Source organism: Ziziphus jujuba, chromosome 1 (assembly GCF_031755915.1).
Source record: "Ziziphus jujuba cultivar Dongzao chromosome 1, ASM3175591v1".
NCBI classification, from domain to species: domain Eukaryota; kingdom Viridiplantae; phylum Streptophyta; class Magnoliopsida; order Rosales; family Rhamnaceae; genus Ziziphus; species Ziziphus jujuba.
The window spans coordinates 33405125-33426221 of record NC_083379.1 but is presented as its reverse complement, the minus strand read 5'-3'; the positions used below and the strand labels follow the sequence as shown (position 1 = coordinate 33426221).

Genomic DNA, 21097 nt, shown 5'->3' with positions numbered 1-21097 from the left:
TAGTATTTGATAATTAACATGTTTTTTCTTAATAATGTTGTGCATATATAATATTTTTCATATTTGATGACTTTATATTTTAAATATATACATATATATATATAGATATATATCTTATACATTATATATTGTTAAATTTTAATTTTATATAGCACATTATATTATATTGGAAACAATAAAATTATATATTTGGCATGGTTATATGACTATATACCACATATTTGATATCTAAACGGCCCTTCATAGACAATTTTTTAGTTCCGTGATGGTGGGGTATCTTGCACTTGTATGGATCAAAGAAGGAAGCCATCCTAATAGTATTTTATTTGGAATTCGACCAAATCACGCTTCTTAAAAGCCATGATCCCAAAATATAAAAACAAAAAAATAAAAAAAAAAATAAAGAAAGTCCAAGTTGCTAACTAGCTACAAATTTTGTTTGGCTCTTAGTCCCGGTTTATCGTCACCTCCCTAGTCATCATCCTAATAATAATTTTAATATTTTCAAAACTTGGATTTAAATACGTTTTATTTCCTCTCTAATTTTCATGAAATGAAACAACTGATTAGCTAGCCCCAGCTCATCTGTTGTTTTTCTGATTGAACACGATATCAACTTCAATAATTGGTTTTCATGTGTCTCTTCTAGTTTAATACAAGAATCACTTTTCCATAATAATAATAACATAAAAAAAGACTATAATTATTTTAATGAGACCAAGAAAGCACTTATTTTTATGTTTCCGGACTCGTTCAAATCTCTCGATTCTCTGGAACAAGTGCAAGTCAACCAATAAGAATTGTTAGCATTAATGTACAACAATCTCATTTTCATCATTCCATAATTAATCAAGAAAACAGCCACTGAGCTTCAAAATCAACCGCAAATGTAGTATTTTTTTATCTATAGGATTAAGATACCAATATATTTGACCAAAATACTTTATAAACTATCCCAGCTGTTAATATATATATATATATATATATATATATATATATTTTCATTCAAATGTGACAAGACCTTTAATCATAATTCAGCAGTTAGTAAAATTAATCAATTTAAAAAATTATATATCATCCTATTAGAACAGTTATATAACGTTTGATTATGCATATAGAAGGATTAAGATAATTTATCAAAAACTTTGATCAAATACCTTCATATAAGAAACAATTATATATGTGTGTATATAAAGTGAGTTTTTCATAAGGAAAATTTTCTCCATCATTTGTCTAGAACTAAGTTATATTTTCAGGTAAGTCAAGTCAATATTATCCAATAATAAATTGATTTATTGATAGATATAACTTAATCATGAGCAAAAATTTGTCTGAGATTTGTGGATAAAATATATATATATATATATATATATATACATGTCTGTATGTGTATATATAACCAGTTTCTTATCAAAACAACTCAATAAATTTTTTATCAGGATCTTATTTATCATCCTTTGATCTTTGCATGGGTTGATATTTAAATATATATTTTGGATTTTATATAAATCTAATTAAATACTAAAATTCTAGAGGACAAAATGAACTATGTTAGGATTTATATAAATATAAATGTATTTTCAAATCTCAATCCTTTAAGAGATTCAAGGACTGATAAAGGGAGGTTATGATACAAAATCCATCAATGTGTCTTATAGAGTTTTGATATAGTAGGCTATTTAGTTTATCTTATGATGCCAAATATTGATGTGGTATAAAACTAAATGGGAATAAAGAAGAAAATGCAAAAAAATTCAACTTTTTTCAAAAGAAAAATCCAATTTTATTTAAATATCATGTGAGAATTATTTTGGCTTCCATTAAAGGATTCACTTTTTTTTACTAAGAATTTAGCATTAAAAAACAAAAATAAAAAAATGCATTAAATTACTATTACCATATAGCCCACTAGATCATTACTGATATAAATATATACTCATAAAATTCTCTAATCCAAAATACTTTTATCTAGCATTGTTTGAGACAATGTCACACCAGATCAAATATGTTACGTGATGTGTAACTTTTGTATAACATCATAGGGGTGGACTTGGGTTAGATTTTGTGGATTTTTTTATTGTATTTTTGCAATCTTAACCGAATGAAACATGAAGAGAAACCAAATTAGACTGAAAAAAACATCAACAGCTTGGTCCGCTTTTGTTAGTTTGGGCTTTGGCTTAATAACAAATCTATTATTATTATTATTATAATTATTATTTAATTTTTTTAAAAGTATTATTATTTTTTAATAAATTGAATTTGATATTATTAATATCATAAACTAAATAATTTAATTACATAAAAATATAATTAGTTATTATAAAACATTATAATATTATATATAAATGTATAGCCTTTAATTGGGTTTGGTGTAGGTTAAAAATATTGTCCAAATTGAACCAAACCAAACTGTTGGTTTATCCCTCCCTTAAATATTGTCTTGGACAAAAATATTCCACACAAGAAAATTACTATATATATATATATATATATATATATATGACCATGTTCTTATAAAGTCGACTTGATAGTTTTACTATTAAAATTTTTATTGTAAACGAAAATATGACTCCAAAAACTAAGATTTAAAGTTTCATTATGATTCACTATGCCTTTGGAAGGTTCATTCTCTTCGTATAGGATTTTAATATATCATTAAATTTATATTAGATTTAAAAAAAAAAATTTTAAATGATAACTATTGAGGCAATCCAACAGTTTATGATAGAAAATCTCATAATAAAACATTTAGATGTGAACTTGATCATATGTAAGTCGGCAATCTAGAATGATTATTTAATGACTTTGAAATTTTCCCATCAGATGATGAAGGAAAATAGTGTCTTATACAGTATGATCAGAGAAGGAAGCCAATCCAATGGTATTTTATTTATACCAAATTATGCTTACATAAAACCATGACCAAAATAAAAAGAAATTCCAAGTTGCTAACTGTCAATAATTTTATTTGGCTTCCTGTTTACCTTCAACACCCTAATCTTCATCTTATTAATTTTAATATTCTCAAAACTTGGATTTAAATACGTTTATTTTGCTCTTTAATTTTCATGAAATAAAACAACAACTAATTAGCTAGCCTCAGCTCATCTGTGGCATTTCTGATCGATCAAGATATCAGCATCATTAATTGGTTTTTCTTCTTCCTCTTCAATTGTTGTTTATAAAGACTGAACATGTAACTCTCCTGGTTTAATAAAATGACCTCCTTTCTCTCTCTCTCTCTCTCTCTCTCTCTCTCTATATATATATATATATATATATAAAAGGACTGTAATTCTAATATGTATATATACATATATATAAATAAAGACTATAATTATTTTAATAAGACCCAAAAAGTACTTATTTTTATGTTTTCCGGCTCGTTCAAATCTCTCGATTCTCTGGAACAAGTGCAAGTCAACCAACAATAATTATTAACAATAATGAACAACAATCTCATTTCGACCATTCCATAATTAATATTGACCTGTAAAATCAACTGCAAATGTGTTTTTTATATATGGGCCTATGATCCATCTATATTTGACCAAGGTATTTGATAAGCCATCCCAACTGTTAATTGTTTATTTTTTCCTCATCCAACCATGATAAGAATTTTGTCAGCAACTAAGCGATCAGTTGACAAAGTTATGTCTCATTCAATTGAAATAGTTATATAACGTTAGATTATACACATCAAACGACTAGGATAATTTGTAAAAAGTTTGGGTCAACTAGCTGGTTACAAGGAACAACCATACATGTAGATATACAGTGAGTTTTCTATGTATGAAACATTTTCTCCTGGGTTTGTCTAGAACCAAGTTATATTCTCTAAAAAGCCAAGTCAATATTATCTCGTAATAAAGTGATTTATTTGCAGATATTCTTGATAATGAACAAAAATTTGTACAAAATTCTTGGATAAAAAAAATTTCATATATATATATATGTATATATTTCCATAAATATTTATACTGATAAAATTCTGTTATCTAAAATACTTTTGTCGGGCAATGCTGAGATAATGTCGCACCAAATGCTATATGTTACATGATGTGTATTTTTGTGTAACAATATACCACATCTAATGCGGTATTGTTAGGGGTGAATTTCGGTTTCTTTTGGCTGATTAATTTTTTTAGCTATTTTCGCGATCTAAACCAAATAATGAGAAACCAAATAAAACTAAACCACCATCATTGGTTTGGCTTGTTTTGTTAATTTTGGCTTTGGCTTACTACCCAATTTCTTATTATTATTATTATTATTATTTAAAAGATTATTATTTTTATTAATTTGAATTTAATATTATTAGTATCTTAAACTAACGAAATAAAAAAGAAAAAAAACATAAACATGTAATTATAATAAAATATTAAAACATTACATATAAATGTACAGCTAGTTTGATTCAGTTTGGTTTAGGTTAAAAATTATCCAAATTGAAGCAAACTAAATCGAATAGAATTAGTTTAGTTAGATAAGTTTGATCAATCCTGATTGGTTTTATACCCACCCTTAGATATTGTGTTGAACAAAAGTATTTTGGACAAGAAAATTACTACATACATATAACCAAGCTCCTATCAAGTTATTCTAATGGTTTTATTATCAGATCTTCTATTTTGAGTTATTGAATTGCTTTAAAAGCTGAGATTTAAAATTCCATTAAGATTCACTATGCTTCTACAAGCTTCGCTTTCTCCAATAAAGTTTTACTATGTCACTAAATCTCTATTAGATTATTTTTTATTATTTTTAAATTCTAACTATTAAAATGATCTAATGATTTCCAATGAAGGATTTGATAATAAAACTATTAGGATATGATCCTGACTATATATAAGTATACATTCTCCAATGATTAAGTATTGATCTTGAAAGCAACTAATAACACTTTCAAAGACTCCTAATTATATTAAATGCAAGGAAAATGGTGTCTTATACTAGCATGATCAGCCAAGGAAACCAACCTAATAATATTTTATTTGGACCAAATTATTACGCTTATATAAAACCATGACCAAAATAAAAAGAAAATCGAAGTTGTTAACTATTAATTTTGTTGGCTCGCGGTTTACGTTAGCATGAATAGTATGTGACTTTTTAATACCAAAACATAAACAATGTTAGCATCCTATTTTTGGCTAACATCATTCATAAAGACTAAAGGATAAAGATAACAAATATAAATGTTGGGGGTACAAATTGCAAAATGACAAAAAGTTAGGTACATCGGTCCAAAAATCCCTAAAGAGTAGGTCATTGCGCATGGACTTTGTGGCCAACTTAAGCTTTTACAGCACTATCCTAAAAGAAACATAGAACATGACACTTCCACCTATCATCTGTCCATGTAATTTAATCCAATTTTTCTTTCTTTCTTTTTTTTCGTTTTTCATTTTTTATTTTGTTTTTATTTTCATATAAAATTATCCCTGTAGAACGATTTATACCACTAAATAACACTTCAATATAGTACTCTTTGAGAAGAAAGAATACCATGAACTTACAAAATTGAATGAACCCATGAACTTACACTCATTTTCTAGGTAGGGATTATGTGGCCATGGATCACTTGTCCCAACACTTTTTCATCCAACCTAAAAAGGAGTACTAATACATGTGGAAGCACGTGATTGGCTTGCAGCATTTTAAACCTCATCAATTTTGTACTCTGCCACATGGCTTAATTGGGTGGATAGCTGGCTAGTTAAAACAAATTAACTGAAAAATAGCATTAATGAAAAAAGAAAGACTGAAGCCAAGCGTCTGAATATAGAAATCCATTAAATAACCAAAATAAACATGTTGACTATAATTATTTTAACGTTTTTCTGCATGACCTAAAGCACTTACTTTTATGTACCGTACTCGTTCAAATCTCTTGATTCTCTTGAAGAAGGAAAGAAGTCTGGGAATTAATAATAATTATTAACATTAATGAACCATAATCTACTTTTAATTTGATCATGCCATAATTTATACAAGACAACAGTCATTGACCTTCAAAATCAACAGTCTATTTATTTTTATTTCTATGATTAAATATATATTCATCTAAGATAGAAGTCAGCGTTCCCAACTGATTAATTAAAGACCATGATACTATTACCTCCACCAATAGATAATGAATTTGAAGCCCCGTCTTTAAAAATTATTGTGCTATCTAATCCCATGTTGATCTAAACGTGGAGATCCTAAAAGAAATATAAAAGATTTGAATTATTTCTTTTAGAGGGTTAACTTTTTAATAAGTTTCCTAATGAATTTCTTTGAGTAAAACTATACCTTCTCCATTTTATTTTATTTCTTTTTTTTTCCCTCTTTTGTTAAAACTATAATTTTATTAAATTGTTAATTATCCTTCTTGATACTATTCTTCTTTTTTTTTTTCTTTTTTTTTTCTTTTGGAGATTAGCTAATGTGATAAAATCTGTAGGAGAATAAAAAAACCTAATCATATAATAAACTATATGAAACATTATTTACGTTACAAAATAAAATTAATTAGATATGGGATTTTTAAATTAAAATTATATTATATTGACTTGACATAACATGAGTTCATTCTAATAAAAAAAAATTTAGACAACCAAGGTTTCGTTTGATAACAAGTTCATTTTTTTATTTTTTTACTTTTGTTTTTCTTCTAAATTGTGTGTAGTTTATTATTTCAATGGTTTGTTAATGTTAGTTGATGGTAGTTATACATTTTTTTAAAATATAAATAAATGAAAAAAAGAAATTATAAACAAAAAAATGAAATACAACTTAAAATTGTATTGGTTTTATTTTAGTTTTTTATTTTTTATATTTTTCCTTCTTTAATATTTGTAGTTAATGAATATGTTTAGCAAGTTCTAACTACTATCAACTAACATTAACAAGCAATTAAAGTAAGCAAACTATACACAATTTTAAGAAATCCAATCACCATATATTTTTTGTTGAATAATTTCAGTCCTTAGTAGTCCAAATGCTCATTTTTCAAATATAAGGATTCATTGATTTTATCGACTTTCGAGACAACATTTTCATCCAATGGCATAAAAAGGGAAATATTTTATTTAGTAACATTTTCACTTTAGCAATCAATATCTTATTTTTGTCCATTATTTTGCATTTATTTCCTTGAATTTTACATGTAGTAGCATTTTCAAATTAGCGATATCTTTATTTATTTATTTTTTTGTTATTTTTGTCCATTATTTTGCACTTTTTAATTAATTGTCCAAAATCTAGTACGTTTTGAGTTAAACTAGGAACAAATAAGACATCTTTAATGAAACGGGTATTACCTCCTTTGGTCCATAGCAACAACGCTTTTGCCTTCAACTGCTCGCAATATGTATCTCCCATTTTAATTTAGGAGATCTGCATATCAATACTGAAAAATATTTTTTGTTTCTAGTCATGTGATTATTGCATCCACTGTCCAAATACCATGAATTTTGTGAATCATTTTGCATACTCATACATAGAATGATACTTTTTCTTTGGTTTCTTCAATATAATTTACTTCATTTTTTGGTAATAGCAACAATCTCAGCGCTCATACATAGAAAATGACTTACACTCATTTTGCTTCCCCGTTTACCTGCAACAAACCAAGTCTTCGTCTTTAATAACAATACTTATTATTATTATTAGTTTTTTCTCAACTCTCGGTTTATAAATACGTTCTATTTCTTTCCTTATTTTCATGAAATGAAAAAGCAACTAATTAGCTAGCCTCTGCAAGCAGCTCATCGGTGGTTTTTCTCAATCAACCATATCGGCTTCAATTGGTTTTTTTTTTTTTTTTCGATCTTCTTACTCTTTTCTCTTTGATGTTACTGCATGCCAAGATTTTAGATTAATTTCCTTTCCTTTTCATTTCATTTCATTTCACTGTCTGCCTTTATATATCACACGTACATATATACATATATACATATATACATATATACATATATATATATATATATAGTCCGTTTATGGTGCGGACGGTTCTCATACGGACTACAATATTGGTGACAGATTTTTATAATATTGGTGACGATTTTCTAAAAAACTGTCGTTAACCATAGAATTTTCATATATATATATAAAGATTTTTCTCATGTACTGGACAATTTTTTTTTTTTTTTTATCTAGAATTCCCTGAATCATAGAAGCACTCTGTGTATATACACACACACTCTCCTATGTACATATGTTATTGATTTCCTGAGCTGTGGTATATTTTGAGGTTTGTGTTTTGTGGGGGATCGTGCAGGCGGAGTGATCGGCATGGCGCAAGTACAGCTGCATGGAGTAATTGACGCAACCATCTTCGAGATAGATAAGCTTCCGGGAGGTTGGTGGATGTCCTTCCTCAAGGTATTATATAAATATATATATATATATATATATATTTGTTTATATATATATATATATATTTATGTATTAACTATCACAGATTTAACTAGAGACAAAGAGCCTATAAAATTATTGGATCCTCAACTAACTATATAGGCTCCATCAAAGTCAACTAATATAAGCGGTGTAAAGCCAGAACTTTTCATGGTGTGGCACCATTAATAATGGACCCTTTTTTTTGTTTTTGTTTTTTTTTTTTTGGGAAAGCATTATATGCAATAACACCTCTTGATTATAATTTGACTTACGGTGTGGAAAATTATAAACATATATATAAGAAAATACAATTGTTTTCTTGGTTATTAGCACTATTAATCTCAGGACTTTCATATTTGTACTTTAGTTTTAATTTTTTTTTTTGGTACTTTGATTCCTATATTTTTGCTTTCGTCAAACTTAATTGGTCCTTAAAATTATTTTTAATTTAATTTTATCAATTTTGAGATGCTCAATGCACTTGACGCAACATGCAGCAGTTCCATGAGGCTATTTAATTATATAATTTTATTCTTTTCATGTTACAATGAGTGCATTATATGCTTTAAAATTGCAGGTAAAATAATAATATTTCAAAAAATCAAAATTTAACAAATTATTGAAGTTCAGGACCAACATGTTAAATATATATATATATATATATCAAATATCAAAGTGCAAAAGTTGGAGGTTATAAAATGGAAACAAAAATTAGATAAAAACAAATTATAAATAGTTATACTTGTATATAGATTATCTTAAAAGTGTTAATTAAATATATTATAGAGCTAAAATATTTAATTAATTAAAAACTGATTACATATATACATATATAGACAAGTGAAAAAATAAAAATAACCATGAGACAGAGAGAGTCGTGGGGGGCACAGGGCCCTAATACAGGTGGGCGATAAAAATAGTAAAAACTTAAAATAATTACTAACAAATTAAAAATGAATTCTGAGGTGGGGCACGTGCCCCCATACCCAACGTAAGTCTTAAGTGACTTTTTATTTTTTTATTTTTTTTGTTTGTGAGTCAGTTCTATCAAAGTCAACTGATTTGAAGTAGACTAATTCAAATCTAGTTCATTCAATTTTAAGTTTAGTTAATAGTTAATTAATAGTGAAAATTTAAGTTAACTGTAATTTGGCATTCTTTAATTTAAAAATTGCTTTTTGGCTCTCAAGTTTAAAACATTGCAATTTAGACTCCATATTTCAAATTGTTTTATTTAATTCAATTTTATTATTTAGTTTTTTTTACTAACAGTGGTTAATGGATCTGTCCTTATTTACCAATATTAAAATGTAAATTGGTGTTTGTAATTTTGATCATCTAATTTTAATCAATTGTAATTTAAATCCTATAATTTTAGAAATTTGCATTTTAACATACCTTTAATTTAGAAACTTATTAACATTAGTTTGCCAAAAAATTTGATTGGACCAAAATATCACAAATTTAAATTTAAAGGCTTATGTTACAACATTTTAAACTTGAGGGTTTAATTAATTCTCTCAAACTAACGTATTAATATTTTACCATTAAACTAAAGGTACCAAATAATGTGATATATTAGTGGGATTTTTTGTTTTTTTGTTTTGTTTTGTTTTTTTTTTTTTTTTTTTTGGGATATTGAGGGTGTGACAATTGAACTTGGAATCATTGTTAGATGAAACACTTCACCGGCAATATATTAGTGGTAAAAAATTTAATATAAACTAAATATAAATTGGCGAACTCAACTCATATTATTTATGATATCATTGGTAAATAATTTGATATCTTTAACATTATTGATTAAAAATATTTCCTCTAGGTATTATAAAGTCTTTTAAAATGTCTCGTAAATAACTAAAAATATGTTAAAGAAAAAATCCATATTTAAGTGATTCGTGATTTTTTTTTATTTTTTTATTTTTTTTTCCTCTCTAAGAAGTACAAAGAAATTGAAAAATATGTGCCAGTACTAAAATAATACTTATAAATAAGTCATTGAAGTTGGTTAGAAAACAATTATATATCCCTAGTATTATTAGCATTAAGTCTTAGGTCTTGAATTTAAGGTTTGGTGTTAAATTTTCCCACCCAATATATCAAAAACTAAATAAATAAATAAATAAATAAGACAATTAATTACAATTAATGTTGACACGTGTTGTTTAAATTCCATAATATATACATATATATATATATATGATATGGTAAAGGGTTTATGGAAAGGAACAACATCTATAACCATCAAATCTATATGATTTTCATGATCTTACAGTCGTAAATGATTGTTCTTTATTGTCTCTCTCTATAAATTTGTTACTAATAATAAATATATATAATTAAGTTGTCTTGATATGAATTTGATTGAATATATATTATATATGCGTAAAATATTCCTATTTTTAACTTTTCAAATATTTTTGTTAGATGATTAAAAACATAAAAACAAATAAAAGTAGCTTGGTATTGTTATCTAATTATTTGAAATTGAACTTATATGAATGTTTCTAAAACTAAATAAAAGAAAAAAAGAAATGATGATCAAACATAATTTAGAAGTTTCAAATTCTATATGATAATTAGAATCATCATTTGTGTTTTCTCACTTTCTTTTGTTTTGTTTTGTTTTGTTTTTTTGTTTTTTTTTTTTTCCTTATTTGGTTTTTTACGTTTATATTATATAAACTTATAATCTACTAACAAAGAATTCTTTTGATAACTGCTTTTTAGTACCTAGATAAATTAAAGGAAATATTTGGGTATAAAGCTTCTGCAAGACTGTATGCAACAATCCATTTAGACAATGCTAAAGTTGGAGCAACTAGACGTTTGGAATTTGACAAAGATTCTCCTCCCCAATGGCAGCAATCCTTCCACATTTACTCTGCCCATTTAGCCTCTCAAGTTATAATCTCTTTCAAAGTTACCGGTTTTCAAACTACACAAGTGATTGGAAGAGCTTATATGCAAGCTGAAGAATTACTTAGTGGAAAACCAGTAGACAAATGGCTTGAAATCTTGGATGAAAAACACCATAAACCTCTATCTGGAGCTCCTAAAATCCATGTCAAATTGCGTTTCTCTGGTGCCACAGCAGACCCAAACTGGTCTCAAGGAATTAAAACTCCTGATTTTCCAGGAGTTCCTTACACATTCTTTACGCAGAGGAATGGCTGCAGAGCAACCCTATACCAAGACGCTCATGTCTTAGACGAATTCGTACCCAAGATCCCTTTTTCTCCTGGTTACGAGCCTCATAGATGCTGGGAAGATGTATTTGATGCTCTTTCCAATGCCAAGCATTTGATTTACATAGCAGGTTGGACAGTGTACACTGAGATTACCTTGATAAGAGACCCAAGGAGGCCAAAGCCAGGAGGCGGAGTCACTCTCGGAGAGCTTCTTAAGAAGAAGGCGAATGAAGGGGTCAGGGTCCTAATCCTTATTTGGGAGGATAAAACTTCTGTGGAGCACATATATCCGGGAAAAATGGCTACTCATTGTATAGAGACGAACAAATACTTCCGGGATACAAAAGTCCACTGTGTGTTATGCCCCAGAAATCCTGATAATGCCGAAAAGACAGTTGGAGGATTTTTGTTTTCGACCTTGTTCAGTCACCACCAAAAGATTGTAGTGGTGGACAGTGAGATTCCTAATGGAGAATCATCATCCAAGAAAAGGAGGATAGTGAGCTTCATTGGCGGGATTGATCTTTCTGATGGGAGATATGACAATCAGTCCCACTCCCTTTTCAGGACCTTGAATACTGTCCACCGCAAAGATTTCTATCAGAACGGTTTCTCTGATGCATCAATTCTTAAAGGTGGACCAAGAGAGCCTTGGCATGATATCCATTGCCGATTGGAAGGAGCTATTGCTTGGGATGTCCTGACCAATTTTGAACAGAGATGGAGGAAGCAAGGTGGTGGGGAGGACTTGCTTGTTCATTTGAGCGAACATGGTGACATTTTTATACCTCCATCTCCAGTTCTGTCACCTGAAGATAGTGAGACGTGGAATATTCAATTGTTTCGATCCATAGACGAAGGAGCTGTTGATTATGACTGGCCTAATGAATTTCATCATAATGTTTTTTTCAATCTTGGTCTTGTAAATGGGAAAGATCATGCAATTGAAAGAAGCATTCAAGATGCTTATATCAATGCCATTCGACGAGCAAAAAACTTTATCTACATCGAAAATCAATACTTTCTTGGGAGTTCTTTCGGTTGGAACACACAAGGCCATAACCTTGGAAAGGTTGGTGCTTGGAATCTTATTCCAAAGGAACTATCTCTGAAGATTGTTAGTAAGATTGAAGCAGGAGAGAGATTCACAGTCTATGTTGTGATTCCTATGTTCCCAGAGGGTATACCAGAAGCTCTTCCCGTTCAACCAATATTGTTTTGGCAAATGATGACAATGGATATGATGTATAGGGACATAGCTCGTGCTCTCAAAGCCAAAGGTCTTAAGGCAGAACCCAAGGACTATTTGACATTCTTATGCGTCGGCAATCGGGAGATAAAGAAGAGCGGTGAATATGAACCTCCAGAGAAACCAAAAGATGGTACAGATTACAGCAGAGCTCAAAAGTCCAGACGATACATGATTTATGTCCATTCAAAGATGATGATAGGTAAGCTAATTAATTTTTTTTGTTTTTAATCACTTTCCTTCTGCAGTAGATTTGAACCTAAAGATTCAAAAGTAAAAGCACAATTTCTTAAAACAACTTTGTTCAATTTGAAAGCTATTCTGGTTGGTGACATAGTGAAGATCACAGTTGCATGATGATGAACAAGATATAGATAATTATGTATGCACATTTTGTTTTTATTATTAGTAATATAACAAATTGATTTTTATTATTTATCACGAGTCATGAATTTTCACAAACTTAACAAGCTTTGTGCAGTTGATGATGAATACATAATCGTTGGATCAGCCAACATCAACCAAAGATCAATGGATGGAGCCCGTGATACAGAAATTGCCATGGGAGCCTACCAACCACACCACCTAGCCACCACTCAACCAGCTAGGGGCCAGATTCATGGCCAGCGGTTGGCTCTGTGGTATGAGCACTTGGGCATATTTGATGACACCTTCCTCAAACCGGAGAGCATACAATGTGTTCGAAAGGTGAACGAGATTGCCAAAAAGAATTGGAGCCTTTACATCCAAGAGAAGTTAGACGATGACTTGCCTAGCCACTTGCTCAGCTACCCCATTGAAGTTCTCAATGATGGACAAGTTACAAAATTGCCTGGAAGTGAATTTTTCCCAGATACTAGAGCTCCAGTTCTTGGGGATAAAACCGATCGACTTCCTTCAGTCATCACAACTTAAAAAGTTAAAAATGCATCTCCTTTCCTCATTCCATTAGAGCTATATGTTCCTACTTTGATTTTTCTTTTCAGTGTTTTTTTTTTTTTTTTCCTCAATGAGTGAGAAGTTTGGTTGGACCCATATCTAGCTTGAGCGTGATTCAGTTAATGTAGTTAATTTGGTTGTGGACCTTTCTTCGGACGTTCCTTGGAGTTACAAGGCAAAATGTTCTTCGGATTTGTATGTTTTATTCCGGTACTCTTTTTCCCTTTAGAGGTTTTCCCCACTGGGGTTTTTTCTCTTGAGGGTTTTAATGAGGCCGGTTTTGGGTTTCTTTTTCTTATTGATTGGGTTTCTTTTATTTCCCTCTTACGTTATGACGTTTTGCTTTTATTATAATATTTCTTTTTTATATTATTATCGTTTACAACGATTTCCTTTATATCTCGATGTGTCAAATTCTATAACATTCTGAGTGTGGATGAGTGGCATACCAATCTCATTTGATATTTTAATATATTTTTGTTTGTGTTCTAATGAGTTATTTGGGGAGAGCCAACCTAGTTCTTTTTTTCTATTATTATTATTATTATTATGAAAGGAGGCAACCTAGTTGGTCATATTTTCTCAGTCACCTTTTAAATTATTGATCAATAAAGGATTGCAAGAATTGGTCGCATTCATTAATTGGTGTCTCTTGTGCTTGGTAAATATTTGCAACTCAAAGACACAAAAATTAACATGTAAAGTAGCTAGTTAAAACACCCAGTCTAGTAAGAATCAAGCTATTTCCATCCTAAATTAACAGCAAAATGAGTCATGGTATCAAATAGAGTAATAAAGCCAACCTCACTTGACATTTTAATACATTTGTATTATTTTAATATATTTATGTCATTTTAATATATTTGTGTCTGCGTTCGTAAAGCTATTGAGAGCCAACCTACTTCTTTATTATTATTATTATTATGAAAAGAGGCATTCTAGTTGGTCATATTTTCTCAGTCGTCTTTTAATTTATTGATCAATAAACGATTACAAGAATTGGTTGCATTCATTAATTGATGTCTCTTGTGCTTGGTAGATGTTTGCAACTCAAAGGCACAAAAATTAACTTGTAAAGTAGCTAGTTAAAACGCCTGTCTTGTAAGATTCAAGCTTTCTCCATCATGATTTAGCAGCAAAATGAGCCATGGTATCAAACAGAGTTGTGGCTTTTGTACCGTTTATTTTGACAAATTTAGCAAAAATTAATTAATCTGCCAGTAACACTTTCAACGTTTCAATGATACACAGGACAAACCATGCAAGCAATGTTAAATGAAGTTTTCTTTTTTCGTCTTGATAATTTCTATTAAAACTAGTATTTTTGTGACCTTTTTTATGAACAAGAAACAATTTTTAATATAAACTGTTCCTACTCTTAAAATTTTGTCATAAAATTTATACCCCATAAAAAGTCTTGTCTCCAATGTCTTAAAATATTTAGAAAAACCATAATTTTCCATCAGAAGTGATAAGCTAATTTTATTACTTTTACTTCATTTTCTCGTTTTCCATGTTTTGGTTTAATATGTGCTATATATATGTGTTAATATATTATTAATCATATTTGAATCTAATAAAATAGAATTTCGTTAATAACTGCTGTTGCAGCTCTTGGACATATTTAAAAAACTCTCCGGTTTGGAAAACATAGTTCAGAACTCTATGCAACAAACCATTTAGAAAATACTAGAGTCTAGAATTGGCCGAAGTAGCTGTCTTGCTAGTTCATTTCCATTCAGCCCAATCCTATTCTCATCTGCTAAGGCTTATCGATCCCTTTTCAGTTAGATGCTTATCCATTATACTAAAATGATCCCTGCTCTTCGCCCCGTCGCTCATGTGTTAAATCCATGTCTTTAGCCTAGTGCCTTCCGGCTCTGATCTGGAATTGAATTGAATGCAACAATCCGTTCAGGTCTCTTTTTCAGGCACGTAATTTACTCAGTGCTAACAATTCTGTATTCCCTGATTTCTTCCTTGAACTTTATTTAATTGTGTCATGCTCCATATGTTTATAGGGGCAGAGCCAGGACGGTAGTTTAGGGGGGTCCTATGTAATAGGAGGAAGTTAAAGCCTCCAACCATAATTTATCATTTTTTTTTTAAAATTACTATCTAGCATTATTATTAATCAAAACAATATCTGTGTTGAATGAGATTGGTACAGTAGTATACCCCTCACACCTACACCATGAGTTAAGTTTAACACCGGCTTTAGAATATAAATTGCTGTAAATGGTTAAAAAAAAAAATAGTAATAAATAAACAGTATGAATATTTGCTAACATAAAAAACTGTTAATTTTATTGTATAATAATTTGGTATAATTCTCTGAAAATATAATTCAATTTAGATGGGATCTATTTTCATTTTTATTTTTCGGTAATCATATGAGTTCTTTTTTTTTTTTAATCAATTATTCAAATACAAGTAACAATGTTTGATAATCTATTTATTTAGTCAAAAGTATAATCAAATTAAAAGAGTTCACTACTAAAATAAGCAAAAATCATTGATCAAATTAAGTAATTAAGTGGCGATGCTGTGGCCAACAGAAAGCTTTTACAGCACTGTCCTAAAACAAACATAGAACACTATGACACTTCCTCCTAGCATTTGTCCATGTAATTTAATCCCACACATCAATTTTTTTTTTTTATTATACAAAATTATGTCTTTAGATAATGGTACTCCTTCAGTATCACTGGTCCCAACACATTCTCTTCCGACCTAAAAAGCAGTATCATTCTTCAGCAATGGTCAGTATTCAACTCAACTGAACATGTAAATAGCCACAAAAAGAAAAAAAGGAAAATTAAAATTAAAATGAAAACTTGTCCTTAAGATGTGTGAAAATGAATTTGTATTGATGAAATTACAGCAAGTGAATTTGAATACTTAGGAGGCCATATGAACATGTGGCAGCACGTGATTGGCTTGCATTTTAACCTGATCAATCCTGTATTCTGCCACATGGCTTAATTGGGTGGATAGCTAGCTAGGTAGGACAAAATGGAAAAAAGAAAAAGAAAAATTAATGCAAAAAGAAAGACATACGTTAAAAAAACAGAAAAAAAAAAACCAAATTTCTCTAATTAGAAATATCCATTAACCACAATGAACATGTTGACTATAATATTTGGACTTTTCTGCATGATCCAAAAGCACCTACTTTTTTATACCCCGACTTGTTCAAATCTCTCTTCATTCTCTTGAAGAAGGAAGCAAGTTTAGGAATTAATAATAATTATTAACATTAATGAACAACAACCTTGTTTTTGACAATGCCATAATTTATAAAAGACGAGAGTTATTGACGTTCAAAATCAACAGTCTATTTATTTTTTGGATTTACTGCGGTACCTGCAAGAGTACCGATACACGGCAATATAGACCGTTGGCTCAGGTTTGAATGAATTTTTACATGTGTGAAGAAAAAATTAAAAAAAAAACCTATAACAATCTATTGTAAGAATAATAATTTGTATAAAGCAGTACCCAATTTCATAAGTTTAACTAAATTTGATCAATTGAACTCTATATGGATCATAGTTGATTTTTTGTATGGTTAAGTTTTAATTTTAATTGTTATACTATTGAATAAAGCTTATCAATACGGTTCATAAACCAATAACAAATCTAATTTTAAGTAACAATTTGAAAATTATGAATATGTGAAGTCTTATGGTTAAAGTATTTTATTTATGTTAAAATCAATACCAATTATATTTTAAAAAAGTATAGGAATGAAAATATATATATATATATATATATATGAGCACAAGGTTGTACGAGGGAAATAATGGTTAAAATACCAAAAAAGAAGCCCACAATTTTCCCAAAAACACAGCAAAGCCAGCGACCCATTTCCCCATTGGACTGATTTGGGACCACTCACCCCCACCAGTGAATTCAATGAAACTGAACAACTTTCCAACCAAGTTAACCAACACGCGCCTGACCACCACCTTACCCGTCAATCCCATCCAGCCATCAAGATTTCCAGCCAAATCATCATCGGACGCACCTAGATCAAGAGTTTGAAGCTGGTGGTTGGCGTTCAATTAAACCATCGACTTCTGATGGTTATAGGCTACATGGCCAACCTCTCCCCTATCTTGAATCTACTGAATCTATATCTAGCTTTTTTTTGCTCAAATTCCTCACTGTTTGAGATATATGAACCGGAAGTTTGGTCGAATTTTCCTATTGATTTTTTTACCACTGCTGATGACAATTGATAGAGTGAGAATACCATCGTATTGCCAATCTCATGGGCTTTCCATTAACATTTAGAAAATTCCGTATAATTGTGTTCTAAATAATTACCCAAATTGGGTTAATTTGTGTAAATATTCAATAAAATTAAATTGAAGTTAGACAACCTAATAGTAAATTCTCATTGCTAATGTATTTTTCTAGAGGTTATTAAAAGTTAATAGAAGATTCAATTTTTAATTTTATAAAATTGATTATATGGTGAAAAACCCAATTTTGGGTATCGAATCCAATAGCTCCACAATGTAATTGGAGCATATATATATATATATATATATATATCCAATTTCTATGATTTTAGAGTTGTAGAAGTAATTTTAGACCTTAGACATGCACCAACATCTTCAATTAAATTTTCGGATGCCTAAGTAATATTTTTAATATATTTTAGACACTTGCACCAAAATTGAAAGCGACCTTGTAGTGAAACAATAGTGATCATTAGTAGTACAACGAGTGGAATTACTTGTAAAATGCGTTTGGGCATACTAGAATATTAATTACATTGTTTTGAATAATTTTATATGGATTTGGAAATTACGTGCACCAATATCTTCAATTAAATTTTTGAATGCCTAAATAATATTTTTATTATATTCACTACGCGAAAATTGATATCTAGCGACACTTATTTAGCGACGCTACGAAACAAACACGTCTGAAAAAACAAAACCGCGACTCTGAGGTTAATGCGTCAGTAAAAATTCAATAAATATACGACGTACTATATAGATTGTGCGTCGCCTGTTCTCTCCTCCACTTTTTTTTTTTTTAGTTCTTTTAATTAATCTTAATTTAACAACAAATAACCCATAAAGATATTAGAGCAACATAACTGAGGTTGATTTTTTTTTTCTTTTTTGTTATACGTTTAACAGGCGACCGTGCGTCGCCTGTTCTTTTTTTTTTTTCAATTTTTTTGTTTAAACATTTAAAAAAAAATCAAAATAGGACCATAACAAGAATTGAACCAAGAACCTCTTACACTCTCAAGAAATCACCACACCACTAAGCCAAATCACTTATATGTACTAATACAGCAAAAATTTGCTAATATAGTGTTAGGCGACGCATTATTGAATCAATGCGTCGTCAAATACAAGAACAGGCGACGCATTCCTCAACAAATGCGTCGCCTGTTCTTTTTTTTTTTTTCAATTTTTTTTTAAACATTTAAAAAAAAAATCAAAATAAAACCATAACAAGAATTGAACCCAGGACCTCTTACACTCTCAAGAAATCACCACACCACTAGGCAAAATCACTTTTATGTATTAATACAGCAAAAATTGGCTAATATAGTGTTAGGCGACGCATTATTCAAACAATGCGTCGCCAAATACAAGAACAGGCGACGCATTCCTCAACAAATGCGTCGCCTGTTCCTTTTTTTTTTTCAATTTTTTTGTTTAAACATTTAAAAAAAATAAAATCAAAATTGGACCATAACAAGAATTGAACCCAGGACCTCATACACTCTCAGGAAATCACCACACCACTAGGCCAAATCACTTATATGTACTAATATAGCAAATATTGGCTAATATAGTGTTAGGCGACGCATTATTGAATCAATGCGTCGCCAAATACAAGAACAGGCTTCCTCAACAAATGCGTCGCCTGTTCTTTTTTTTTTTTTTCAATTTTTTTTTTAACATTTTAAAAAAATAAAATCAAAATAGGACGATAATAAAAATTGAACCCAAGACCTCATACACTCTCAGAAAATAACCACACCACTAGGCCAAATCACTTATATGTACTAATACAGCAAAAATTTGCTAATATAGTGTTAGGCGACGCATTATTGAATAAATGCGTCGCCAAATACAAGAACAGGCGACGCATTCCTCAACAAATGCGTCGCCTGTTCTTTTTTTTTTTCAATTTTTTTGTTTAAACATTTTAAAAAAAAATCAAAATAAGACCATAACAAGAATTGAACCCAGGACCTCTTATACTCTCAAGAAATCAACACACCACTAGGCCAAATCACTTTTATGTACTAATACAGCAAAAATTGGCTAATATAGTGTTAGGCGACGCATTATTCAAACAATGCGTCGCCAAATACAAGAACAGGCGACGCATTCCTCAACAAATGCGTCGCCTGTTCTTTTTTTTTTTTCAATTTTTTTGTTTAAACATTTTAAAAAAATAAAATCAAAATAAGACCATAACAAGAATTGAACCAGAACCTCATTCACTCTCAGGAAATCACCACACCACTAGGCCAAATCACTTATATGTACTAATACAACAAAAATTGGCTAATAGAGTGTTAGGCGACGCATTATTGAAACAATGCGTCACCAATTCCTCAACAAATGCGTCGCCTGTTCTTTTTTTTTTTTCAATTTTTTTGTTTAAACATTTAAAAAAAATAAAATCAAAATAGGACCATAACAAGAATTGAACCCAGGACCTCATACACTCTCAGGAAATCACCACACCACTAGGCCAAATCACTTATATGTACTAATACAACAAAAATTGGCTAATAGAGTGTTAGGCGACGCATTATTGAAACAATACGTCGCCAAATACAAGAATTCCTCAACAAATGCGTCGCCTGTTCTTTTTTTTTTTTCAATTTTTTTGTTTAAACATTTAAAAAAAATAAAATCAAAATAGGACCATAACAAGAATTGAACCAAGGACCTCATACAGTCTCAGGAAATCACCACACCACTAGGCCAAATCACTTATATGTACTAATATAGCAAATATTGGCTAATATAGTGTTAGGCGACGCATTATTGAATCAATGCGTCGCCAAATACAAGAACAGGCGACGCATTCCTCAACAAATGCGTCGCCTGTTCTTTTTTGTTTTCAATTTTTTTGTTTAAACATTTAAAAAAAAAATCAAAATAAGACCATAACAAGAATTAAACCCAGGACGTCTTACACTCTCAAGAAATCACCACACCACTAGGCCAAATCACTTTTATGTACTAATACAGCAAAAATTGGCTAATATAGTGTTAGGCGACGCATTATTCAAACAATGCGTCGCCAAATACAAGAACAGGCGACGCATTCCTCA

At 29.8% G+C, this 21097-nt stretch overlaps 1 protein-coding gene across 1 annotated transcript; it reads left to right on the top strand.

Moving 5' to 3' along the window:
- Positions 1 to 8283: 8283 nt before the first annotated feature.
- On the top strand, positions 8284 to 14028 carry LOC107434819 (phospholipase D alpha 1). The gene is made up of 3 exons (XM_048466293.2): positions 8284 to 8373; positions 11119 to 13030; positions 13310 to 14028. The coding sequence occupies exons 1-3, from the start codon at positions 8284 to 8286 to the stop codon at positions 13741 to 13743; spliced, it is 2436 nt and encodes an 811-aa protein (XP_048322250.2). The 3' UTR covers positions 13744 to 14028.
- The last annotated feature ends 7069 nt before the right edge of the window (positions 14029 to 21097 follow it).